General features: G+C 46.0%; 2 protein-coding genes across 2 annotated transcripts in view; one reads left to right on the top strand and one right to left on the bottom strand.

Annotated features, from left to right (window-relative positions):
- Window positions 1-8700, bottom strand: part of LOC139373096 (cohesin subunit SA-1-like) — a 40226-nt gene extending 31526 nt beyond the window's left edge. The window contains exon 1 of the mRNA XM_071113194.1: window positions 8528-8700. The gene's annotated coding sequence lies outside the window, so the exon portion shown is untranslated. The remainder of the gene's footprint in view (window positions 1-8527) is intronic.
- A 10110-nt stretch (window positions 8701-18810) lies between these two features.
- Window positions 18811-24706, top strand: LOC139372474 (solute carrier family 35 member G2-like). The gene is made up of 2 exons (XM_071112198.1): window positions 18811-18996; window positions 22794-24706. The coding sequence occupies exon 2, from the start codon at window positions 22804-22806 to the stop codon at window positions 24241-24243; it is 1440 nt and encodes a 479-aa protein (XP_070968299.1). The 5' UTR covers window positions 18811-18996; window positions 22794-22803; the 3' UTR covers window positions 24244-24706.
- The last annotated feature ends 3290 nt before the right edge of the window (window positions 24707-27996 follow it).

Genomic DNA, 27996 nt, shown 5'->3' with positions numbered 1-27996 from the left:
CTGCCTTACAACAGGCCTTCAAGCCCTCAGTCCAGCCTCTCTCAGCCTATTACGGACAGTCTGAGCACTGATGGGGGGAAATGTACATTCCTGGTGTAACTCGGGCAGTTGTTGTTGCCATCCTGTACCTGTCCCGCAGGTGTGATGTTCGAATGTACTGATCCTGTGCAGGTATTGTTACACATGGTCTGCCACTGCGAGGACGATCAGCTGTCCTTTCCTATCTCTCTGTAGCGCTGTCTTAGGTGTCTCACAGTACGGACATTGCAATGTATTGCCCTGGCCACATCTGCAGTCCTCATGCCTCCTTGCAGCATGCCTAAGGCACATTCACACAGATGAGCATGGACCCTGGGCATCTTTATTATGGTGTTTTTGAGAGTCAGTAGAAAGGCCTCTTTGGTGTCCTAAGTTTTCATAACTGACCTTAATTGCCTACCGTGTGTAAGCTGTTAGTGTCTTAACGACCGTTCCACAGGTGCATGTTCATTAATTGTTTATGGTTCATTGAACAAACATTTGAAACAGTGTTTAAACCCTTTACAATGATGATCATTGAAGTTATTTGGATTTTAACTAATTCTCTTTGAAAGACAGGGTCCTGAAAAAGGGGACGTTTCTTTTCTTGCTGAGTTTACGTATATATGTAAATGTACAGTTGAAGTCCGAACTTTACATACACCTTAGCCAAATACATTTAAACTCAGTTTCACAATTCCTGGCATTTAATCCTAGTAAAAATTCAAACTTTTAGATCAGTTAGGATCACCACTTCATTTTAAGAATGTGAAATGTCATCACTTTCTCAGTGGGTCAGAAGTTTACATGCACTCAATTAGTATTTGGTAGCATTGCCTTTAAATTGTTTAACTTGGGTCAAATGTTTTGGGTAGCCTTCCACAATAAGTTGGGTGAATTTTGGCCCATTCTTCCTGACAGAGCTGGTGTAACTGAGTCAGGTTTGTAGGCCTCCCTGCTCCGACACACTTTTTCAGTTCTCCCCACAAATTTTCGATGGGATTAAGGTCAGGACTTTGATGGCCACTCTAATATCTTGATTTTGTTGTCCTTCAGCCATTTTGCTACAACTTTGGAAGTATGCTTGGGGTCATTGTCCATTTGGAAGACCCATTTGCGACCAAGCTTTCACTTCCTGACGGATGTCTTGAGATGTTGCTTTAATATATTCACATAATTTTCCTGCTCATGATGCCATCTATTTTGTGAAGTGCACCAGTCCCTCCTGCAGCAAAGCACCCCCACAACATGATGCTGCCACCCCCGTGCTTCACAGTTGGGATGGTGTTCTTCAACTTGCAAGCCTCCCCCTTTTTCCTCCAAACATAACGATGGTCATTATGGCCAAACAGTCCTATTTTTGTTTAATCAGACCAGAGGACATTTCTCCAAAAAGTACGATCTTTGTCCCCATGTGCAGTTGCAAACCGTAGTCTGGCTTTTTTATGATGCTTTTGGAGCAGTGGCTTCATCCTTGCTGAGCGGCCTTTCAGGTTATGTCGATATAGACTCGTTTTACTGTGGATATAGATACTTTTGTACCCGTTTCCACCAGCATCTTCACTAGGTCCTTTGCTGTTGTTCTGGGATTGAATTGCACTTTTCACACCAAAGTACGTTCATCTCTAGGAGACAGAACGCATCTCCTTCCTGAGCGGTATGACGCTGCATGGTCCCATAGTGTTTATACTTGCATACTATTGTTTGTCAGATGAACGTGGTACCTTCAGGCATTTGGAAATTGCTCCCAAGGATGACCCAGACTTGTGGAGGTCTACAATTGTTTTTCTGAGGTCTTGGCTGATTTCTTTTCATTTTCCCATGATGTTAAGCAAAGAGGCACTGAGTTTGAGGGTAGGCCTTGAAATACATCCACACCTCCAATTGACTCAAATGATTAGCTTATTAGTCAATTAGCTTATCAGAAGCTTCTAACATAACCATGACATAATTTTCTGGAATTTTCCAAGCTGTTTAAAGGCACAGTCAAAATAGTGTATGTTAACTTCTGACCCACTGGAAATGTGATACAGTGACTTAAGTGAAAATCTTTATTTAAACAATTGTTGGAAAAATTACAAAGTAGATGTCCTAACCGACTTGCCAAAGCAATAGTTTGTTAACAAGACATTTGTGGAGTGGTTGAAAAACAAGTTTTAATGACTACAACCTAAGTGTATATATAATATAAATATCACACACACAATGCCTTCAGCTATTTGACCAAGAAGGAGAGTAATGAGTGCTGCATCAGATGCCTGGCCTCCACAATCACCCGACCTCAATTGAGATGGTTTGGGATGAGTTGGACAGCAGAGAAGGAAAAGCAGTCAACAAGTGCTCAGCGTGTGGGATCTCTTTCAAGACTGTTGGAAAAGCATTCCAGGTGAAGCTGGCTGAGAGAATGCCAAGAGCGTGCAAAGCTGTCAAGGTAAAGTGTGGTTATTTCAAAAATCTCAATTTGTTTAACACTTTTTTGGTTACTACATGATTCCATATGTGTTATTTCATAGTTTTGAGGTCTTTACTATTATTCACAAATGTAGACAATAGTCCAAATAAAGGAAAACCCTGGAATGAGTAGGTGTGTCCAAACTCGACTGGTGCTGTGTGTGTGTGTGTATATATATATTTAAAATAAAATCACAGGCGGGCCACCTATTGGAGAACCCTGTTCTGAAGGGTAATGACATGATGGGATGAAGTGTCTCACGCACAACCTCTCTCTTTCACTCACTCACCATTCGCCCATCTTCTCCCTCTCCTACCCATCTCTTTCTCTCTGCCAATCCCAAATGGAATGAGTCTTTAAGCAACAGCGTAGTAGATATTGTAGTGAATGAGTCGTTCTGGATAGGAGCGTCTGCTAAATGATGAAAATGTCAAATGTAATATAAGGGAATAACATGTGTCCTCACTGTGTCCAGCCCATTGGCCATGAAAAAAATACCTTCCTAATTTTCATTCTCTGGTCCCTTGAATCATGCCAATAAACTCATGCCCCCTTGACAAATGAGTGGAGCTCCTCTGGCCTGCTCTAAGGCATCTGTAGTAGGGGTTCACTTAATAATGCAGCATCATGGACTCTATATTACAGAGAGTCTCTACAGTAATACAGTGGTTTTACAGAGCTCTAGAGTAGGCTTTGGGCTGCAGGCTCTACAGTAATAGTGGTTTTACAGAGCTCTATAGTAGGCTTTGGGCTGCAGGCTCTACAGTAATAGTGGTTTTACAGAGCTCTAGAGTAGGCTTTGGGCTGCAGGCTCTACAGTAATACAGTGGTTTTACAGAGCTCTAGAGTAGGCTTTGGGTTGCAGGCTCTACAGTAATACAGTGGTTTTACAGAGCTCTAGTGTAGGCTTTGGGCTGCAGCCTCTACAGTGGTGTTACAGAGCTCTAGAGTAGGCTTTGGGCTGCAGGCTCTACAGTAACACAGTGGTTTTACAGAGCTCTAGAGTAGGCTTTGGGCTGCAGGCTCTACATAAAAATAAAGGTTTCTAAAGAGGTTTTATTTTTTTAAATCTCAAGAGAAAAAACAACCAAGCAAGAAATACCGCTAGGCAAGAAAGAAAGAACGGGAAAGAAGATTCTCTCTGCAATGGCCGCCTGGCTCACTGCAGCTATCGCAAAATGGAGACGCAGAGAGAGAGCGAGGGAGAGTGAAATGGAGGAGAGAACGAGTGCACAAAGGGAGATCAGCGGGAGCAGAGGAGGAGAGAGGGGAGGGCTGGGGGAGCAAGAGACTCATTAGTTTGTCTCATCTTTCTGCCTCTCTCGCTCTCACCTTGACCCACATTCACTGTCTGTTGCTATACACACACACATATTTCTCCAGCTGAGGTTATTATACCCTAATGACATAAGAGGCTCCAGAACGTTATCATTTCACTACAGAGAACCCATTACTGTGACTAGCAGAATCTGTGTGTGTGTGTGTGAGAGAGATAAAGACTGGGTTCAAGAGCACTGCATATCCAGGGCTCTCTGCAGCCTGGTCATGAAGTCAGCCTATGAAGTCAGATGTTTGTTTGGCCAAAGGGGTTTGGTTTACCTTGAGATGCTACTGGGGGAAAGTGACATTTCCAGGTTGTCAATATGCTAGTGTGACTGTCCAGACATAGAACCTAGGGCCCGACTTCTCTTCAACTGAAGACTGCATTATCTCATTGAGCTAAAGCCTAAACATCCTAACAGTCTTCAGGTCCCTGACAGGCAATGTTCATCATCCACGAGGGTAGTTTACCAGACCACTGCTGATACAATGGTAATGGAGTAATCTGGTAATCTGGGGGTTAGAAGGGGTAGTTTAATCTACTGTGCTACAGGGAAAGCCTTAATCCCACACGAGACTATGAGGGCAGATGACGTGAACAACACACACACACCCTTAATCTGAGTGTGAGCCGGCTTTCTCCGCCAGAAAATCTCAGGAGCATGATATAGGCAGACAATGATGTAAAATATGTATGTTAGTGTGTGTGTGTGTGTGTGTGTGTAACTGTACTTTATTGATCCCCTGAGGGTAGGCCCACATTAAATGTGTCACCAGCAATAGTAGTGTTGGAGAATAATGTGCTAGAAAAACTAAATCAGCCAAGCATCGGCTGGAGGAATATTAGCAGTATCATGTTAGCTTTAGATGCAATGCTACCGTGCTGAAACACAATTGACTGTGTGCTTTCAATGCCTTTAGATACATAATTTAATGTTACACTAGTATAGCCAACTGGGTGTTGAAACAAGTGGCCAACAAGTACACCAGTCTGCTAGGTCTCAGGGAATGATGTTAATCAACCAAGCGCAGCGCTGGACAGGAAGGCTTCAGAGCATTTTCAGCCCCACATTCTCTCTCTCCATCTGATGCTACAGGTCAGCTAGCCAACCCGGTAAACATCCGCTAGCCAACCCGGTAAACATCCACTAGCCAACCCACTAAACACCCGCTAGCTGATTACACCACAAACTGCTACCTAAACTAGGCCTGCACCACAGCCAACTACACAACAACCAGCTAGCTAACTACACCACAGCTTACTATGCAACACAACCAGATAGCTAACTAATAGCATCAGATTTGTCTAGTGCCAATTAAAGCCAAAGTTTTTATTTCACTGAGTGGTCCTGACAGATTCCCTGTATACATACAATTTGCTTTAGATAGCTTCAAGATGTCCTCATTCTAAAGAGTCGTAGGGCCTATTCTTTCAGCGAACACGCTTGATATTGGTCATTCCCTAAAACTGAAATAATACTTTCTTCACAGACACACCTAAATCTGGATTCAGCTTGGATTCAATAACCATGTCTAAACTGAGTCTGCTGAAGTCAAGGAGGACACTCTGGAGCTGTGTAATGGCAACATGTTACAGTATAATTTATGGTGTAATTGGCCTGATCATAAAATACTAAGTCAGTTACAAATCAAAGCTGGTTCATTTGCACAACTCAACTAGCTATTACAAATGAACAACTTACTATAAATACACTAGTCGTTACACAGGCCCATACCCCCAAAGTTTTTATTTAAAAGATATGTATATAATAATTTAGGATTTTAGCTTTGGGTGAAAAAAAGACTAAAATCACAAGGAAATAAATCAGTTAAAATGAGTTTAATTTAGAACATCTGTTCCCAGATTTGAACTCTGTGTTGTTGTGTGTCGCACTGCTTTGCTTTATCTTGGCCAGGTCGCAGTTGTTAATAAGAACTTGTTCTCAGCTGGCCTACCTGGTTAAATAAAGGTGAAATACATTTTTTTTAAGTATTCCCACAAATAACAAAAAGAGACATGTCTTGTGTCTCAATGTAATCAAGATATGAAATTACTGTTATTTTAACATACAACCACTTTTGGGGCATAGTTGTGGTCAATTTGCAGGGTTCAAATGATTAGAATTATGTTCCAGGTCCCTCGACCATCCTCTGACAAAAACCGGTCTGTGGATGAATCTAGTTGCCAACCCCTGTTTTAATGTAGACTCTGCCTGACCTACTGCTGCAGAACAGTCTGGTCTGGATTACTGGACTGGGCCCACGGCAGGATGACCGGATATCATTGTTTTCAATGAGAGAGCGACGGTAACTTCCTGTTCCTTACAGAACAGCCACTCCAGTGTTTCCCCTGCCTTTGAATAGGTATGGAGGGCTCCCCATCTAGCTCTTCCCCTGGTCTAAACAAATTCAATGTTTTGCTCAAGGTCCTACATGTGGCCTAGCCAAATGCTATGATTATACCTGGCACTACCGCTAACGGTCAAACTACCGGAGACCATCCGGTTTCTATGGGTGGTGCAGACAAGGACACATTCTACAACAAACTCAAGTTTATACAAATTAGCAGCTATTATTTGCAGTAGTAAAGGAATAAAAAATATGAAAAACTATTTAATGCTGTTTGAAGCGGTAATGTTTCCTCTTAATCCATGACTAGAGTCTCCAGTTAACTTGTGTAAACAGCAGCTTGCTAGGGTTTCATGATTGGTTCACGTTCAGTGAAAACATTCTTAGCCTAGAAACCTAGACTATTTTCAACAGATGTTTTTGGATTGTTAAGCTATTAGGAAAGCTATTTCAGGGAATATCTACTCCATGTTCTTCAAAAACCATGATTCCCCCCCCCCTAAATTACACTACATTTGAGTAATTTAGCACCAGTCTGATCCACATAACCAGGGCTTGACATCAACCTTTTTTTAGCTGAAAATATATGACACAATCTGTGCATTCAACTAGAGTACGTAAAACGACACCATGAGCCGAATCAGTGCTGGTGAAAGTGATGGCAATACAAGTCCAACAGATAAGGGAGGCAAGGTGCTTTCTGAAGAGATAGACCCTCAGACTGTTGCACAGCATCTGTGCTGTAGAATTATTGCTAAAATGTTAGGTTTGTAGACTTGTATCCCAGCCCCCGACTCAACAAAGTCAATAACTAGGCTGCTCAGAGAAGTACTGTATGTATACCCCATTGCATTGAAACGTTTCCCATTTCAAGTTGATTTGCCATATGTAATAGGTTAGTCACACACTGGAAATCTTACCAAGTCACACTACTCAACCAAGAACTGTGTCAACAACAGCCCTGCCAAGTGAAGATCATATCCTGCAGTGTGTGGCGCTTTATGGCTGTGTACTAAATATTGCCAGTCTATGTCGTATGTTCTACGCAAAAGGAGACGAGGAACATTACAATGTGGGACAATAAAGTTGTATTGTATCTCTAGCACCAGTTTACAGTCAGTGTAGCTAGTTGGTCGTTGCAGGATGCATAGCCAACAGTAGACTGCTAGTTCAGTTTGCTGGTGGAAAGTCACATGGCTCCGCTTGTTGCATAACCACTTTGTTTACAATCAGTGAATGATCACTAGGACACAAGCTGTCTGTATAGCCTTTTACCGTAAACATCAGACACCATACAAAGAGCAGTGAAGCTGGGTGTAAGACAATCTTCAAAGAGTTAGGCTTAAAGTAGCCAGCTAGCTAACTTGGCCAAATATTCACCAACTCCATATTTCCTAGTTCCTTAATAAAGAAAGATGTATGTGGATTTGAAATGGTAGGTGAACAGATATCCTCATTAACCCATAACTGACTTCTGCCAGAAGAATGGATCCCTGGGAGAGAGGTCTGGAGTAGGACGCATGGAGACCAACAGCGTTGGACTGTAACCAGGGTTGGATTTGGAACCCATCCCCCTCACACACTTCCCCGCTAAATTTCGTTTAGCAGAGAAAGGGGCGGAGTGAGTTAGCAAACTAGCTAGCTGCACTTTACAAAAAATGATTTACTAGTCAAAATATTGCAATTTGTCAAGAATCCCAACGTTGAACTTCGGTACAATAAGTAACATGTCAAAACAATGGGTGGGAAAACAGGAAACAATGTTGCTAAGGTTACTGGTGAAATTTCTGCAGAATCTCTACGAATGGAGTGATAGATTGGCATGGATGGATGTCAAATAGCACTGGTGACAGCAACCTGACTAACACTGACGTTACATTGCTCCCAAATACATCATCCGAAACCCGACACATATGCAATGAATTAGGGTTAGCTAACAACAATAGCAATGTGTGGCTAGGTCGCGCAGGCGGCACTATAACGTTGCAATAAGAGAGTTTGCATACAACACTGTGTTGACGCTTTGAATCTGTCCGTCTATCAAGAGCAATAAAAACACGTCACACACATTGTCTTAGTAACGGGAAAACTAAGAGCGAGTGGTGAAAAGTGATTCTGGCAAAACACAGCGGTCAAGTCTCTCGTGCGTCCCTGTATTCTGACATGGAGACATTCCCGCTAATGGCCCTCGACCATGTAGCTAGCTAGCCGAACAGAGGGAAGAGCGAGAACACATCCAGTTCTCTCTCCGCTAGCTTGCGGAGCAGCACCCATCCCCCTCCTCTCTCCCCATCCCTCTCTCGCTCTCTGAATCCACCATCTTGATTCTGAGACCCGTCTCCCCTTTCGCACAAGCCAAAAACACAACCAAAATACCAACAAACTCACCTTTACCGGCCATTGACCAATCGATTACAGTCTTCCGAAATAAAATAATCGATATCTGATAAAAGTGTGTAGATTTTAATATTGTAAATATGTCGTGAGAAGCGGGAACCGCGCCTTGGAGCAGAAAGGAACAATCCTAAACTGCCATCTGGTGGAGCCTTCCTCGCTGTAATGCTGTTCTGGTGGCGCAGCCTCTCACTGCAACCTTACTGCCTCCTGGCGGACACAGACGAGATTACAGCAACGGATGCGCGCCGCGGGGGCGAGGAGAGGGGAGGCACTGCAGGACCCCGCGAAAAGAGGGAAACAGTGGGGGGCGCGCTCAGAGCCACGGGCACGCGTAGAAGGGGAGGGGCGAGTTTAGCTGGCAGTGTTTTTTTTCGGTGGTTTGATGGTAAATAGGCCTTAACAGAGGACACATGTAGGAGGCTATAACATCAAGATTACCCCTCAAAACACAATTTACCATGCTACAATACACACGTCACAGTGTTAGTGCAGTATCTTGCCTGGGACCTGAAGACTCATGTTAGCTCCAAGTTGTAATGCCTAGGCTTTAGCTCAATGGGCTAAGATGGTCTTGAAGTGCAAAGATGATCTGGGTTCAGTATCTGGTCTGTCAAAAATCTCTCTCTCTCTGGTTTTATTTAGCTTGTCTACATTAGTTGGTCCTGTTGAGGTGAGACTATCTCAATATCTGTGACATACAGGGCCTTCAGAAAGTATTCACACCCCTTGACTTTCTCCACATTTTGTTGTGTTACAGACAGAATTTAAAATGGATTAAATGTAGATGTTTTTGTCACTGGCCTCCACACAATAAAGTGGAATTGTGTTATTCGAAATGTTTACGAAAATTTTAAAAAGCTGAAATGTCTCGAGTCAATAAGTGTTCAACCCCTTTGTTATGGCAAGTCTAAATATGTTCAAGAGTAAACCTGTACTTAACAAGTCACATAATATGTTGCTTGGACTCTGTGATCAATAATAGTGTTTAACATGATTTTTGATAGACTACCTCATCTCTGTGCCCTACCACAGGGGGTTGGTGGCACCTTCATTGGGGAGGAAGGGCTCGTTGTAATGGCTGGAGCAGAATGAGTGAAATATCAAATACATCAAACACACGGTTTCCAAGTGACCTTGGAAAAGAACAAGAAGAGCACCTATTGGTAGATGGGTAAAAATAAAAAAACAGACATGAAATATCCCTTTGAGCATGGTGAAGTTATTCATTATTGTTTTTTTATTTAACCTTTATTTAACTAAGCAAGTCATTTAAGAACAAATTCTTATTTACAATGACGGCCTACCAAAAGGCCTCCTGTGAGGACAGGCTGGGATTAAACATACAAAAACAAATTGAATATAAGTATAGGACAAAACACACATCACGACGAGAGACGACACAACACTACATAAAGAGAGACCTAAGACAGCAACATAGCAAGGCAGCAACACATGACAACACAGTAGCAACACAAAACATGGTACAAACATTATTGGGCACAGACAACAGCACAAAGGGCAAGAAGGTAGAGTCAACAATACATCATGTAAATCAACCACAACTGTCAGTAAGAGTGTCCATGATTGAGTCTTTGAATGAAGAGATTGAGATAAAACTGTCCAGTTTGAGTGTTTGTTGCAGTTGGTTCCAGTCGCTAGCTGCAGCGAACTGAAAAGATGAGCGACTCAGGGATGTGTGTGCTTTGTGTGTGCCAGTCACATTTAACAGAATGTGACTGGCAGAACGGGTGTTGTATGTGGAGGATGAGGGCTCCAGTAGCTATCTCAGATAGGGGGGAGTGAGGCCTAAGAGGGTTTTATAAATAAGCATCAATCAAATTTCAATCACATTTATTTATGAAGCCCTTTTTACATCAGCTGATGTCATAAAGTGCTGTGCAGAAACCCAGCCTAAAACCCAGAACAGCAAGCAATGCAGGTGTAGAAGCACGGTGGCTAAGAAAAACTCCCTAGGAACCAGGCTATGAGGGGTGTCCAGTCCTCTTCTGGTTGTGCCAGGTGGAGATCATAACAGAACATGGCCAAGATGTTTAAATGTTCATAAATGACCAGCATGGTCAAATAATAATAATCACAGTAGTTGTCGAGGGTGCAACAGGTCAGCACCTCAGGAGTAAATGTCAGTTGGCTTTTCATAGCCGATCATTCAGAGTATCTCTACACCTCCTGCTGTCTGTAGAGAGTTGAACACAGCAGGTCCGGGACAAGGTAGCAAGTCCGGTGAACAGGTCAGGGTTCCATAGCCGCAGGCAGAACAGTCGAAACTGGAGCAGCAGCACGATCAGGTGGACTGGGGACAGCAAGGAGACATCAGGCCAGGTAGTCCTGAGGCATGGTCCTGGTGCTCAGGTCCTCCGAGAGAGAGAGAGAAAAAGAGAGAGAAAGAGAGAGAGAGAGAGAAAAAAAGGCAGAGAGAGAATTAAAGAGGGCATACTTAAATTCACACAGGACACCGGATAAGACAGGAGAAATACTCCAGATATAACAGACTGACCCCAGCCCCCCGACACATAAACTATTGCAGCATAAATACTGGAGGCGATACCCCCGACGATACCCCCGGACAGGGCCAAATAGGCAGGATATAACCCCACCCACTTTACCAAAGCAAAGCCCCACACCACTAGAGGGATATCTTCAACCACCAATTTACCATCCTGAGACAAGGCCCGAGTATAGCCCACAAAGATCTCCCCCACGGCACGAACCCGAGGGGGGTGCCAACCCGGACAGGAAGATCACATGGAAGAGCACCAGTAAGAGACAGCAAGGGCGGTTCGTTGCTCCAGTGCCTTTCCGTTCCCCTTCACACTCCTGGTCCAGACTACACTCAATCATAGGACCTACTGAAGAGATACACTTCAATAAAGTATTCAATAAAGACTTAAAGGTCAAGACAGAATCTGCGTCTCTCACATGGATAGGCAGACCATTCCATAAAAATGGAGCTCTACAGGAGAAATCCCTGCCTCCAGCTGTTTGCTTAGAAATTCTAGGGACAGTAAGGAGGCCAGCATCAACGAGTGGGTCTTGTGACGGATATACAGAGATGACCAGTTTACAGAGGAGTACAGAGTGCAGTGATGTGTCCTATAAGGAGCATTGGTGGCAAATCTAATGGCCGAATTTGGCAGCTGGGGTGAAGGAGGAGCGATTACGATAGAGGACACCAAGTCTAGATTGAACTTTAGTCTGCAGCTTTAATATGTGCTGAGAGAAGGGCAGTGTACCGTCTAGCCATACCCAAGTACTTGTATGAGGTAACTACCTCAAGCTCTAAACCCTCAGAGATAGTAATCACACCTGTGGGGAGAGGGGCATTCTTCTTACCAAACCACATTACCTTTGTTTTGGAGGTGTTCAGAACAAGGTTAAGGGTAGAGAAAGCTTGTTGGACTCTAAGAAAGCTTTGTTGTAGAGCATTTAATACCAAATCTGGGGAGGGGCCAGCTGAGTATAAAACTGATCATCTGCATATGAATGGATGAGAGAGCTTCCAACTGCCTGAGCTATGTTGTTGATGTAAATTGAGAAGAGCGTGGGGCCTAGGATTGAGCCTTGGGGTACTCCCTTGGTGACAGGCAGTGCCTGAGACAGCAGATTTTCTGACTTTATACACTGCACTCTTTGAAATAGCTAGTTAGCAAACCAGGCCAAAGACCACTCAGAGACACCGATACTCGATAATTCACCTTTCAGCAAGACAATAACGTAAAACACAAGGCCAAATCTACGCTGGAGATGCTTACCAAGAATGTTCCTGAGTGGCCTAGTTACAGTTATGACTTAAATCAGTTTGAGAATCTATGGCCAGACCTTAAAATGTCTGTTTAGCATTGATCAACAACCAATTTGACAGAGCTGAAATAATTTTGAATAGAATAATGGGCAAATGTTGCACAATCCAGGTGTGGACAGCTCTTAGAAACTTAACCGGAAAGACTCACAGCTGTAATCGCTGCCAAAGGTGCTTCTACAAATATGATTTGATATTTCTATATTTCATTTTCAATACATTTGCAAACATTTCTAAAAACGTTTTAACTTTGCATTGTGGGGTATTGTGTGTAGATGGGTGAGAGAAGGAAATCTAGATCCATTTTGAATTCAGGCTCCAAAAACGTGTGCAATTAGTCAATGGGTATTAATCATCTCTGAAGCACTCACTCTCTCTCTTAGTCTGTATGTGTGTGTGACTGTGTCATTCTTTTTTTGTAGGCAACTTGATGGATTAGAGATTCTCAAATCCAATTACACTGAATGCTCTCTCGCTCTCTCTCTGTCCGTCCGTCCGTCTGTCTGTAACACACATAGGGTCACAGCCCATACAGAGACCCGGTGTCTGAGTGGTGACAGAACATCACTGTGGACACTTTAACATGGTGTTTACATAAATAGTACTACAGGGCTTGAACCAGTAACCCTGTGGTTACGGAACACATCCTCTACCACCTAATTACCACCTGTTTACCACCTGTTTACCACCTGTGCCTCTTGTCTTGGCAAAGGCAGTAGTACACACACTTATAGAAAGGCTACAACAACAACAGTAGTGGAGTTATGTAATGGTGATGTTTCTATACCTTGCAGAAACAGCCACTGTGTGTGTGAGTGTGGGTGTGTCTGTTTTGGTCTATTTTTAATACCCTCCAAACTATCAGGCCGTTTTCTTCTCCCCTCTCTCTCCTCTCTCTCTCTCTCTCGCTCTCTTTCTCTCTCTCTCCCTCTCTCTCTCTCTCTCTCTCTCCTCCTCATCCCTCTCTCTCACTCTTATTCTCCCCCTCTCCTTCTCCCCTCTTTCTCTCAATCCTCCCCTCTCTCTTCCCTATCCTTCTCTCCCCCTCTCTCCTTCTCTCCCCCCCTGTCTCTCTCTCACCCTTCTCATTCTCTCCCCTCTCTCTCCCTCTCTCTCTCTCACGCTTCTCCTTCTCTCCCCCTCTTCTCATCTCTCTCTCAACTCCCTCTCTCTTTCCTTCTCTCCCCCTCGTTCTCTCTCTCTCCCCCATCTCCTTCTCTCTCTCTCTCACTCGCTCTCCCTCACCTCTCCTTCTCTCGCTCTCTCCTATTGTAATATATAATATATGAGCGGCAGAGTCCTCTGATCTATTTGCAGGCAGAGAGCAGGGCAGCCAATCATTACCATGCTGCTAGAGCAAGGCAGCCATCCTCCATCATCACACACACACACACACACACACACACACACACACACACACACACACACACACACACACACACACACACACACACACACACACACACACACACACAAGTTAGCCCTCTTTCTGTCTCTTTTATGTTTTTGCCTGTTTGTTCTTCACTGGTTGCCCTTTTCTTGTGTCAACAGGTCACAAATCTTGCTGCTGTGATGTCACACTGTGGTATTTCACCCAGTAGATATGGGAGTTTATCAACATTGGATTTGTTTTGAGGGAAATATGTGTCTCTAATATGGTTATACATTTGGCAGGTTAGGAAGTGCAGCTCAGTTTCCACCTCATTTTGTGGGTAGTGTGCACATAGCCTGTCTTCTCTTGAGAGCCATGTCTGCCTACGGCGGCCTTTCTCAATAGCAAGGCTATGCTCACTGAGTCTGTACATAGTCAAAGCTTTCCTTAAGTTTGGGTCAGACACAGTGGTCAGGTATTCTGCCACTGTGTACTCTCTGTTTTGGTCGATCTCTCTTTCTCTCTTTCCCTTACGCTCTCCCTCTCCATTTCCTCTCTCTCTCTCTCGTTGTAGGACAAGTGTTCATGGTCTATAAACCGTCATCATTCCCAGCGCTGTGCAGGATGAATACTGATTCACTGAGAGAAAAATAGAGAAAGAGAGAAATAGAGAGACAGAAAGAGAGAGAGAGAGAGAGAGAGAGAGAGAGAGAGATAGAGAGAGAGAGAGTGAGACAGAGAGGCAGAGAAAGAGAGACACAAACTCAGCAAAAAAATAAATGTCCCTTTTTCAGGACCCTGTCTTTCAAAGATAATTCGTTAAAATCCAAATAACTTCACAGATCTTCATTGTAAAGGGTTTAAACACTGTTTCCCATGCTTGTTCAATGAACAATAAACAATTAATGAACCTGTGGAACGGTCGTTAAGGCACTAACAGCTACAGACGGTAGGCAATTAAGGTCACAGTTATGAAAACTTAGGACACTAAAGAGGCCTTTCTACTGACTCTCAAAAACACCAAAAGAAAGATGCCCAGGGTCCCTGCTCATCTGCGTGAATGTGCCTTAGGCATGCTGCAAGGAGGCATGAGGACTGCAGATGTGGCCAGGGCAATAAATTGCAATGTACTATGAGACACCTAAGACAGTGCTACAGGGAGACAGGACTGACAGCTGATCGTCCTTGGAGTGGCAGACCACGTGTAACAACACCTGCACAGGATCGGTACATCAAAACATCACACCTGCGGGACAGGTACAGGATGGCAACAACAACTGTCCGAGTTACACCAGGAACGCACAATACCTCCATCAGTGCTCAGACTGTCCGCAATAGGCTGAGAGAGGCTGGACTGAGGGCTTGAAGGCCTGTTGTAAGGCAGGTCCACACCAGACATCACCGGCAACAACATCGCCTATGGGCACAAACCCACCGTCGCCTGACCAGACAGGACTGGCAAAAAGTGCTTTTCACTGATGAGTCGCGGTTTTATCTCACCAGGGGTGATGGTCGGATTCACGTTTATCGTCGAAGGAATGAGCATTACACCGAGGCCTGTACTCTGGAGCGGGATCGATTTGGAGGTGGAGGGTCCGTCATGGTCTGGGGTGGTGTGTCACAGCATCATCGGACTGAGCTTGTTGTCATTGCAGGCAATCTCAACGCTGTGCGTTACAGGGAAGACATCCTCCTCCCTCATGTGGTACCCTTCCTGCAGGCTCATCCTGACATGACCCTCCAGCATGATAATGCCACCAGCCAAACTGCTCATTCTGTGCATGATTTCCTGCAAGACAGGAATGTCAGTGTTCTGCCATGGCCAGCTAAGAGCCCGGATTTCAATCCCATTGAGCACGTCTGGGACCTGTTGGATCGGAGGGTGAGGGCTAGGGCCATTCCCTCCAGAAATGTCTGGGAACTTGCAGGTGCCTTGGTGGAGGAGTGGGGTAACATCTCACAGCAAGAACTGGCAAATCTGGTGCAGTCCATGAGGAGGAGATGCACTGCAGTACTTAATGCAGCTGGTGGCCACACCAGATACTGACTGTTACTTTTGATTTTGACCCCCCCTTTGTTAAGGGACACATTATTCAATTTCTGTTAGTCACATGTCTGTGCAACTTGTTCAGTTTATGTCTCAGTTGTTGAATCTTGTTATGTTCATACAAATATTTACACATGTTAAGTTTGCTGAAAATTAACGCAGTTGACAGTGAGGACGTTTCTTTTTTTGCTGAGTTTAGATGAGAGAGACAAAGAAATAAATAGAAAGAGACAGAGAGAGAAATAAAAAAAACATTTATTATTTTACCAGACAAGTCAGTTAAGAACAAATTCTTATTTTCAATGGCGGCCTAGGAACAGTGGGTTAACTGCCTGTTCAGGGGCAGAACAAGAGATTTGTACCTTGTCAGCTCGGGAGTTTGAACTCGCAACCTTCCTGTTACTAGTCCAACGCTCTAACCACTAGGCTACCCTGCCACCCCACATAGGGAGCGTGTTCATTGGCTTTGGATAAACAAGTGTGAAGTGTTTGAAGCTCTCCATTCCTCCCTCTTCTCTATAATTCATTATCTCTGCTCTTCATCCTCAGTCTAAGAAAAATGCACAACTTCTCACAGCGAAAACTACTAAAGCATCTCTGTCATTTTCATCTCTCTCTCAATTTAAGGGCTTTGTTGGTATGGGAAACATATGTTTACATTGCCAAAGCAAGTGACATAGATAATAAATAACATTTAAATAAACAATAAAAATGAACAGTAAACATTTACACTCACAAAATTTCCAAAAGACATTTCAAATATCATACTTTGTCTATATAAAGTGTTGTAATGATCTGCAAATAGTTCAAAGGGGGAAAAAAATAAACATAAATATAGGTTACAATGATGCTTGTTCTTCACTCGTTGACAAATTATTCGTGGATCTGTGTAATCTGAGGGAAATATGTCTCTCTAATATGGTCGGTCATACATTGGGCAAGAGGTTAGGAAGTGCAGCTCAGTTTCCACCTAATTTTCTGGGCAGTGAGCACATAGCCTGTCTTCTCTTGAGAGCCAGGTCTGCCTACGGTGGCCTTTCTCAATAGCAAGGCTATGCTCACTGTGTCTGTACATAGTCAAAGCTTTCCTTAAGTTTGGGTCAGTCACAGTGGTCAGGTATTCTGCCACTGTGTGCTCTCTGTTTAGGGCCAAATAGCATTCTAGTTTGCGCTGTTTTTTTTGTAGATTCTTTGAAATGTGTCAAGTAATTATCTTTTTGATTTCTCATGATTTGGTTGGGTCTAATTGTGTTGCTGTCCTGGGGCTCTGTGGGGTGTGTTTGTGTTTGTGAACAGAGCCCCAGGACCAGCTTGCTTAGGGGAATAGGTTTTGGAATCACTTCCTTTTAGGTGGTTGTAGAATTTAACGGCCCTTTTCTGGATTTTGCATTATTTGGTGTTTTACATTGTACGAGGTGGATATTTTTGCAGAATTCGGCATGCAGAGTCTCAATTTGGTGTTTGTCCTATTTTGTGAATTCTTGTTTGGTGAGCGGACCCCAGACCTCACAACCATAAAGGGCAATGGGTTCTATAACTGCTTGTAGTATTTTTAGCCAGATCCTGTGGTATGTCAAATTGAATGTTCCTTTTGATGGCATAGAAGGCACTTCTTGCCTTGCCTTGCTCTTGCTCTCTCTCTCTCTCTCTCTCTCTCTCTCTCTCTCTCTCTCTCTCTCTCTCTCTCTCTCTCTCTCTCTCTCTCTCTCTCTCTCTCTCTCTCTCTCTCTCTCTCTCTCTCTCTCTCTCTCTCTCTCTCTCTCTCTCTCTCTCTCTCTCTCTCTCTCTCTCTCTCTCTCTCTCTCTCTCTCTCTCTCTCTCTCTCTCTCTCTCTCTCTCTCCACACAGGCTCTGTTGGTAAACTTGTCCATAATATAGTTATTGAATAGTCCCATAAAACACTTATAGCGCTCTCCTCTTCACAGTTGCCATAGAAACAGAACATATTTCCTCCCGAGAAGCAACCTAACACACACTGTCTGTTTTGCGGACGGACGGACAGACAGACAGACAGGAATGCAGACAGGCAGACAGACAGATTATATTACGGCTGTTGGACTGAATAGAGCCATAGCACCCCTCTCCTCCAACCCAGAGCCCTTCCCTGGCGAGCCTGTCTGTCTGTCTGTCTGTCTGCCTGTCTGTCTGCCTGTCTGTCTGTCTGCCTGCCTGCCTGCCTGCCTGCCTGTCTGTCTGTCTGTCTGTCTGTCTGTCTGTCTGTCTGTCTGTCTGTCTGTCTGTCTGCCTGCCTGCCTGTCTGTCTGCCTGCCTGCTTAACTGACAGACAGGAAGATAATACGCTACTCATTACTGTAGAGAAAGCGCTGTGTTAGTGGGTTACCCATATGGCAGGTCTGGTCTCACTAATAGACTGCTTCCTGTCTAACTGTCTGTCTGTCAACCAGCCTCAGGGACAAACTATAGACTGCATGCAGCTAAAGGAAGAGGTAATTACTGGTATGGGGTACAAGCCATGACACAAACACATGCTTGCATGCACGCAGGCACACACACATAATGACAACCCAGGAGAGAGAAAGTCAGAGAGAGAGAGAGAGAGAGAGAGAGAGAGAGAGAGAGAGAGAGAGAGAGAGAGAGAGAGAGAGAGAGAGAGAGAGAGAGAGAGAGAGAGAGACTATCATCATTCCCTACAGCAGAGGGGCGTTGAGAAGGTGATGAAATATAGATGTGGGATAGAGAAGGACCATTAGTTCCCCGCTGGGACCAGATCTGTCTCTGTGTGTGTGCGTGAGTTTGTACGTGTGTGGTTGTGCGTGCGTGCGTGCGTGCGTGCATACATAAACGCGCACACACACAAACGTGACTGACAGTGTTCAGTGTTTATGATGATGATTTTTGGTCGCTATTCATGCTTAAGCATAATGACATCGTTCCCTCTTCTCTCACTCTCTCTCTCCACGGTCGGGCAAGCTGAGAAGCGCAGCTGCTGTGTGTGTGAGTGAGGGAGGACGGGTGAGGGATCGGGAGACAGAAAAGGAGGAAGGATTTTTATCACCGACACTCTCTACCCCTGTGGTCGACAACAGTGCTCTACCGGCGGTTGGAGGAGCCAGATAGACCCGTTGGGCGACTGGTAACCTTGGAGGCACGCCAAACCACCCATGAGGAGGGAAGCGGGTGGAAGGATGCCTCTTTCCCTGATCTGACAGAAGACATTTGTTCGGTGAATGAGCGGAGGGCACCGAATTGACGCAATACAGTAGGTGCGTTTCTGGTAGTAGTTACACTTATCAGTTGATTTAGTAATCAATCTACGCGCGAGCAGGGAATAATGACGGTGGAATAGTCGGCTAACTGACACGGTATCGACCATACCGCGGTGGGGCTATTTTCTGTTTATTGTGTGGTTTCTATAATTGTGGTGATTATTTGTCCTGCCGCCTACAGCATTACTTCCTGTGCGCGGGTACGCGCCTCGTTCCAATCATAAATCCAGCACGGACCGTGTGTGTGTAACCTTGACAAGACACACACTCATCCTCTCTCTCGCCCAGTGACAAGATGACACGTGCACGCACCCCATCACACAGACTCGTGGCATCTTTTTAGTCAGCATCCAGCCAGCCAGACAGCATTCTGTCCTTATTAGAACAGTCAGTGATTGAGTCACCATGAGTAACCATACCTGAGACCTGAAAACCTGCTGAAGCTCTTTCTATACATAGCTCAATGGGTAACACAGTCCTGGGGGCCACACTCAGATGACCTGCGCCCAAACCCTGTCTGTCTCATAAAACAGACTGTAGATTTACTTAGGTGTGTGTCTACTGTCTGTGTATATTGTAGGTGTGTGTCTACTGTCTGTGTATATTGTAGAAGGTGTGTGTCTACTGTCTGTGTATATTGTAGAAAGTGTGTGTGTCTACTGTCTGTGTATATTGTAGGTGTGTGTGTGTCTACTGTCTGTGTATATTGTAGGTGTGTGTCTACTGTGTGACTACTGTCTGTGTATATTGTAGGTGTGTGACTACTGTCTGTGTGTATTGTAGGTGTGTGTGTGTCTACTGTCTGTGTATATTGTAGAAGGTGTGTGTCTACTGTCTGTGTATATTGTAGGTGTGTGTGTGTCTACTGTCTGTGTATATTGTAGGTGTGTGTGTCTACTGTCTGTGTATATTGTAGGTGTGTGTGTCTACTGTCTGTGTATATTGAAGGTGTGTGTCTACTGTCTGTGTATATTGTAGGTGTGTGTGTGTCTACTATCTGTGTATATTGTAGGTGTGTGTGTCTACTGTCTGTGTATATTGTAGGTGTGTGTCTACTGTCTGTGTATATTGTAGGTGTGTGTCTACTGTCTGTGTATATTGTAGAAGGTGTGTGTGTCTACTGTCTGTGTATATTGTAGGTGTGTGTGTCTACTGTCTGTGTATATTGTAGGTGTGTGTGTCTACTGTCTGTGTATATTGTAGGTGTGTGTGTCTACTGTCTGTGTATATTGTAGGTGTGTGTGTCTACTGTCTACTGTCTGTGTACATTGTAGAAGGTGTGTGTGTCTACTGTCTACTGTCTGTGTATATTGTAGAAGGTGTGTGTGTGTCTACAGTCTGTGTATATTGTAGAAGGTGTGTGTGTCTACTGTCTGTGTACATTATAGAAGGTGTGTGTGTGTCTACTGTCTGTGTATATTGTAGAATGTGTGTGTGTCTACTGTCTGTGTATATTGTAGAAGGTGTGTGTGTCTACTGTCTGTGTATATTGTAGAAGGTGTGTGTGTGTCTACTGTCCGTGTATATTGTAGAAGGTGTGTGTGTCTACTGTCTGTGTATATTGTAGAAGGTGTGTGTGTGTCTACTGTCTGTGTACATTATATAAGGTGTGTGTGTGTCTACTGTCTGTGTATATTGTAGAAGGTGTGTGTGTCTACTGTCTGTGTATATTGTAGAAGGTGTGTGTGTCTACTGTCTGTGTACATTATAGAAGGTGTGTGTGTGTCTACTGTCTGTGTATATTGTAGAAGGTGTGTGTGTCTACTGTCTGTGTATATTGTAGAAGGTGTGTGTGTCTACTGTCTGTGTATATTGTAGAAGGTGTGTGTGTCTACTGTCTGTGTATATTGTAGAAGGTGTGTGTGTGTCTACTGTCTGTGTATATTGTAGAAGGTGTGTGTGTCTACTGTCTGTGTATATTGTAGAAGGTGTGTGTGTCTACTGTCTGTGTATATTGTAGAAGGTGTGTGTGTCTACTGTCTGTGTATATTGTAGAAGGTGTGTGTGTGTCTACTGTCTGTGTATATTGTAGAAGGTGTGTATGTGTCTACTGTCTGTGTATATTGTAGAAGGTGTGTGTGTGTCTACTGTCTGTGTATATTGTAGAAGGTGTGTGTGTGTCTACTGTCTGTGTATATTGTAGAAGGTGTGTGTGTGTCTACTGTCTGTGTATATTGTAGAAGGTGTGTGTGTCTACTGTCTGTGTATATTGTAGAAGGTGTGTGTGTCTACTGTCTGTGTATATTGTAGAAGGTGTGTGTGTGTCTACTGTCTGTGTATATTGTAGAAGGTGTGTATGTGTCTACTGTCTGTGTATATTGTAGAAGGTGTGTGTGTCTACTGTCTGTGTATATTGTAGAAGGTGTGTGTGTCTACTGTCTGTGTATATTGTAGAAGGTGTGTGTGTGTCTACTGTCTGTGTATATTGTAGAAGGTGTGTGTGTCTACTGTCTGTGTATATTGTAGAAGGTGTGTGTGTCTACTGTCTGTGTATATTGTAGAAGGTGTGTGTGTGTCTACTGTCTGTGTATATTGTAGAAGGTGTGTGTGTCTACTGTCTGTGTATATTGTAGAAGGTGTGTGTGTGTCTACTGTCTGTGTATATTGTAGAAGGTGTGTGTGTGTCTACTGTCTGTGTATATTGTAGAAGGTGTGTGTGTCTACTGTCTGTGTATATTGTAGAAGGTGTGTGTGTGTCTACTGTCTGTGTATATTGTAGAAGGTGTGTGTGTCTACTGTCTGTGTATATTGTAGAAGGTGTGTGTGTCTACTGTCTGTGTATATTGTAGAAGGTGTGTGTGTCTACTGTCTGTGTATATTGTAGAAGGTGTGTGTGTCTACTGTCTGTGTATATTGTAGAAGGTGTGTGTGTGTCTACTGTCTGTGTATATTGTAGAAGGTGTGTGTGTCTACTGTCTGTGTATATTGTAGAAGGTGTGTGTGTGTCTACTGTCCGTGTATATTGTAGAAGGTGTGTGTGTGTCTACTGTCTGTGTATATTGTAGAAGGTGTGTGTGTGTCTACTGTCTGTGTATATTGTAGAAGGTGTGTGTGTCTACTGTCTGTGTATATTGTAGAAGGTGTGTGTGTGTCTACTGTCTGTGTATATTGTAGAAGGTGTGTGTGTGTCTACTGTCTGTGTATATTGTAGAAGGTGTGTGTGTGTCTACTGTCTGTGTATATTGTAGAAGGTGTGTGTGTCTACTGTCTGTGTATATTGTAGAAGGTGTGTGTGTCTACTGTCTGTGTATATTGTAGAAGGTGTGTGTGTCTACTGTCTGTGTATATTGTAGAAGGTGTGTGTGTCTACTGTCTGTGTATATTGTAGAAGGTGTGTGTGTCTACTGTCTGTGTATATTGTAGAAGGTGTGTGTGTGTCTACTGTCTGTGTATATTGTAGAAGGTGTGTGTGTGTCTACTGTCTGTGTATATTGTAGAAGGTGTGTGTGTCTACTGTCTGTGTATATTGTAGAAGGTGTGTGTGTGTCTACTGTCTGTGTATATTGTAGAAGGTGTGTGTGTGTGTCTACTGTCTGTGTATATTGTAGAAGGTGTGTGTGTGTCCACTGCAGCAGCATCCTCTGCGTCAGAACAGTGAATTACAACCACTGACTGAGTCACCTGACAGACACAGGAAGAGGGTCTTACGTCAGATAGACGACTCCGTCTGCACTCATAGATAGTTCATGGCAATGCGGTCGGAAGACAATGCCATTAGGTGAAACCCCTCTGTTTCTGTCTGAGGGGTGTGTGTGTCGGTGTCTAACGTTTGTCCTCACCTCTCCTCCCTACAGGTGAGTAACCATGGAATCCACACACCTCCTGGACGGCTCCAAGAAACGGGTGAAGATCCACCCTCACACCGTCACCGCCAAGTACGCCCCACACACACCCCACACACACACACACTTCCCCCAGCCCGGAGACGAGGGGTACGATGACGCTCCCTCCTTCGAGGACTTCGGCTCCTTCCTGGAGGAGACCTCGGACAAGAAACAGCTGACAGGAACCAGGAAGTGGACAGGAAAGGCCGGCGCTCTGTTTGGAGGGAAGGACAAAAACAAAGACACACCCCCTAGACCTCCCATGGGGGGAGGGGAGGGGGGTGTGGAGGGAGGAGGGAAGGGTGCAGGAGGGGGAGTAGGGGAGCAGCTAGCGAGTTTCGGCGAGGCGTCTGTCTCTGCGTCTCGGCTCACGTGGGCCAGTGTGGTCTTGGCGGGGCTGGCTCACGGCTGTGTGTGTGTTCTGACACGCCTGGCCGCCTCACACTTTAACCTCCCACCCTTAACTCTCCTCTTGGTACGATCCATCCTCCAGCTGCTCTATGGGACTGTACCAATGAAACGGGCAGAGACGGCCTTTGGCTCAAAGGGCTATCGGCGGAAGCTGCTCCTGTACGGTCTGACACACTCCTTCTCCCTCTGCTGCGCTTACTCGTCCTTATCCTTCGTCTCCCTCGGCGACGACGAGGCCATGTTGACAACCTGGCGCCTGGCGACCACCGTCCTGTCGGCCACTCTGGCGTTGTTGCTCCTGGACGAGCGGCTGGGATTGGTGGACCTGGTCACCGTAGCGACAGGCGTGTTAGGACTGGGTCTGGCGCTCGTTCCTAACCCAACAGGGCTGGATGAGAACAACAACGGGACCGGGTCAGGGATGCCCAATGGGGGGATACCCAATGGGGGGATACCCAATGGGGGGATACCCAATGGGGCGACACCGGCACAACAATCGGCCCAGTTCTGGCGGGAAGCGTTTGGTTGGTCCCTGACTGTTCTCGCAGGACTATGGATGTCTCTGGCTCTAGTCATGTACCGCTCTCTGAAGGAGCGGGTCAGTGTCGGCACCGCTCTGTTCACTGTCAGTTGGACCGGCTGTCTGAGCACCGCCGTCTCCATGCTTCTCCTCCGACAGGGGCCAGTGTGGCCGGCCAGTCTCCAGGCTTGGTGCATCGTCCTGGGGGTAGCTGTGTGCTCTGCTGGGGGGTTCGTGGGGGTGACCCATGGCCTCACCCGACTTCACCCAGCTTTGGTGTCGGCTACACAGGGTCTGGAAGTACCGGTCGCTATGGTGCTGGAGATCGCTGTTGTGCCATTGGTTCCCTCAGTGTGTGAGGTCATAGGGGGTGTGGTGGTGGTGGCGAGCGTGGGTTGGCTTGTTACAGTGAAGCTCCTCCCCTCTCGAGGAAGTGGGAGGAAACAGAGAGAAGAGTACGAAGAGATTCTGGACTCGCCAATTAAATAGCACACACGCACACGAAAGCACATGCAAGGAGACATGCACGCACAAAGATTCTGGACCAATCAAATAGACCACTCCCCTTCTATCTATGTTTCTGTCTTTTCCCAGGGGGTTTGTTCTCTCTCTCTCTCTCTTTCTCTCTTTCTCTCTCTCTTCTCTCTCTCTCTCTCTCTCTCTCTCTCTCTCTCTCTCTCTCTCTCTCTCTCTCTCTCTGAGGTCAGTGTGTATATAAGAGGACTCTATGGTGAATGTTAATGCTTGAGCTAAAATAGCTGTCTTTAACCACAGATCTAGAATCAGATACACCAACTCCAATCCTTACCTTAACCATTAGGAGGTGTCAAAATATCTGACCCTGTATCAGTGGTTAGGGAAAACATCTACCTACCCCAATGTGAATAGTAAATGTATCTATTTTGTATTGCAGTTGTTGTAATTGTTGTGAAGTACCAATACTGTGTTGTCTTACTGGCTATTGTGATAGTGTGATGTCATATTAAAACCTCTGTGTTACTGTGATTTGCTCTCTTAATGACTGTGTGTGTATGTATGTGTGTTGGCTGAGTTTCACATGGTAAAGTGTCACTGACTATGCTAGCCAGCTGAGGGTTAGCGAAGGTGATCAATGCCAACTATAGAGACATACAGCCAGAGGGAGGGAGAAAGAGAGACAGACGGAGGGAGGGAGACGGAGGGAGGGAGGGAGGGAGAGAGAGAGAGAGAGAGACGGAGGGAGGGAGGGAGAGAGAGAGACGGAGTGAGGGAGGGAGAGAGAGAGAGAGACGGAGGGAGGGAGAGGGAGAGAGAGAGAGAGAGACAGACAGAGGGCGGTAGAGAGAGAGACAGACAGCCAGAGGGAGGGAGGGAGAGAGAGAGAGACGGAGAGAGACAGACAGAGGGAGGGAGAGAGAGAGATACAGACAGAGGGAGGGAGAGAGAGAGAGAGACAGCCAGAGGGAGGGAGGGAGAGCGAGAGACAGACAGCCAGGGGGAGGGAGGGAGAGCGAGAGACAGACAGCCAGGGGGAGGGCGAGAGAGAGACAGACAGACAGAGGGAGGAGAGAGAGAGAGAGAGAGACAGACAGCCAGAGGGAGGGAGAGAGAGAGAGAGACAGAGCCAGAGGGAGGGAGAGAGAGAGAGAGACAGAGCCAGAGGGAGGGAGAGAGAGAGAGAGACAGACAGCCAGAGGGAGGGCAAGAGAGAGGGAGAGAGGAGGATGGGAGAGAGGAGGATGGGAGAGAGCAGGTTGGGAGAGAGGAGGATGGGAGAGAGCAGGATGGGAGAGAGCAGGTTGGGAGAGAGGAGGATGGGAGAGAGGAGGATGGGAGAGAGCAGGATGGGAGAGAGCAGGATGGGAGAGAGCAGGATGGGAGAGAGGAGGATGGGAGAGAGCAGGATGGGAGAGAGCAGGATGGGAGAGAGGAGGATGGGAGAGAGGAGGATGGGAGAGAGGAGGATGGGAGAGAGATGGATGGGAGAGAGGAGAATGGGAGAGAGCAGGATGGGAGAGAGGTGGATGGGAGAGAGCAGGATGGGAGAGAGGAGGATGGGGGAGAGCAGGATGGGAGAGAGCAGGATGGGAGAGAGCAGGATGGGAGAGAGGAGGATGGGAGAGAGCAGGTTGGGAGAGAGGAGGATGGGAGAGAGGAGGATGGGAGAGAGCAGGATGGGAGAGAGCAGGATGGGAGAGAGGAGGATGGGAGAGAGGAGGATGGGAGAGAGCAGGATGGGAGAGAGCAGGATGGGAGAGAGGAGGATGGGAGGATGGGAGAGAGGAGGATGGGAGAGAGGTGGATGGGAGAGAGGAGGATGGGAGAGAGATGGATGGGAGAGAGGAGGATGGGAGAGAGCAGGATGGGAGAGAGGTGGATGGGAGAGAGCAGGATGGGAGAGAGCAGGATGGGAGAGAGCAGGATGGGAGAGAGCAGGATGGGAGAGAGGAGGATGGGAGAGAGCAGGATGGGAGAGAGCAGGATGGGAGAGAGGAGGATGGGAGAGAGATGGATGGGAGAGAGAAGGATGGGAGAGAGATGGATGGGAGAGAGGAGGATGGGAGAGAGGAGGATGGGAGAGAGCAGGATGGGAGAGAGGTGGATGGGAGAGAGCAGGATGGGAGAGAGGAGGATGGGAGAGAGCAGGATGGGAGAGAGCAGGATGGGAGAGAGCAGGATGGGAGAGAGGAGGATGGGGGAGAGGAGGATGGGGGAGAGCAGGATGGGAGAGAGGAGGATGGGAGAGAGGAGGGTGGGAGAGAGGAGGATGGGGGAGAGGAGGATGGGGGAGAGCAGGATGGGAGAGAGCAGGATGGGAGAGAGCAGGATGGGAGAGAGCAGGATGGGGGAGAAGAGGATGGGAGAGAGGAGGATGGGGGAGAGGAGGATGGGAGAGAGGAGGATGGGGGAGAGGAGGATGGGAGAGAGGAGGATGGGAGAGAGGAGGATGGGGGAGTGTATCTATCCATCTGATAGCAGCTGTTTGTGAGTGGATGCTGTGATTAAGACTAATAATAACTTCTCATCTCTCCTCTCCTCTCCTCTCGTCATCTCTCTTCTCCTCTCCTCTCGTCATCTCTCTTCTCCTCTCGTCTCGTCATCTCTCCTCTCCCCTCCTCTCCTCTCGTCTCCTCTCCTCTCGTCATCTCTCGTCTCCTCATCTCTCCTCTCGTCTCCTCTCCTCTCGTCGTCTCTCCTCTCGTCTCCTCTCCTCTCGTCATCTCTCGTCTCCTCATCTCTCCTCTCGTCTCTCCTCTCGTCTCCTCTCGTCTCCTCATCTCTCCTCTCGTCTCTCCTCTCGTCTCCTCTCCTCTCCTCTCGTCTCCTCTCCTCTCCTCTCGTCTCCCCTCCTCTCGTCGTCTCTCCTCTCGTCTCTCCTCTCGTCTCCTCTCGTCTCGTCATCTCTCGTCTCCTCATCTCGTCTCTCCTCTCCTCTCGTCTCCTCTCCTCTCGTCTCCTCTCCTCTCGTCTCCCCTCCTCTCCTCTCGTCTCCCCTCCTCTCCTCTCGTCTCCCCTCCTCTCCTCTCCTCTCGTCATCTCTCCTCTCCTCTCCTCTCGTCGTCTCTCTTCTCCTTTCCTCTCGTCGTCTCTCGTCTCCCCTCCTCTCCTCTCCTCTCCTCTCGTCATCTCTCCTCTCCTCTTGTCTCGTCTATCGTTGTGTCAGGTCACAATGAAGGTAAACGAGGATGGTGGGTTTCAAATACCTTGAACCCTGTGACATTTTGAAACTAGGTCTTGAAGAAAAGAGAGAAAAGCTGACAGTTTCCAAACACAGCCTCCAACTGGCTGCTACTTTATATGGAAAACTCTCTTCATGTCACCCACACACACACACCCCGACACACACACACACCAGCACACACCGACACACATACACCAGCACGCACCGACACAAACACACACACACACACACACACACACACACACACACACACACACGCACACACACACACACACACACACACACACACACACACACAGTTTGTTAAAGTGTATAAACTCAGTAATGAGAAAGAGGACTGTGTCTGATTATAGCTGAGATGTCAACAGTATCTGAGACACTCCTGTTATTGTCCACAATGTCCATGATGACAAGTTTCCCTGGTAAAGATGGTGGGTGTATAACTTGAGACAGGAGGAACCCTTTCCACCAATTAAAAAGTTTAACAAATCTTTATTCATCACTTAGACAATTAGAGTCACAGAGCATTTCCTTTAATTATACAGAATTTAAAAGAATACTAAACATATTTCAAGGCGATT

This window comes from Oncorhynchus clarkii, chromosome 18 (genome assembly GCF_045791955.1).
Source record: "Oncorhynchus clarkii lewisi isolate Uvic-CL-2024 chromosome 18, UVic_Ocla_1.0, whole genome shotgun sequence".
Classification (NCBI taxonomy): domain Eukaryota; kingdom Metazoa; phylum Chordata; class Actinopteri; order Salmoniformes; family Salmonidae; genus Oncorhynchus; species Oncorhynchus clarkii.
Note: the sequence above shows the minus strand (reverse complement) of the source record. Positions and strands in the feature narration are given on the sequence as shown.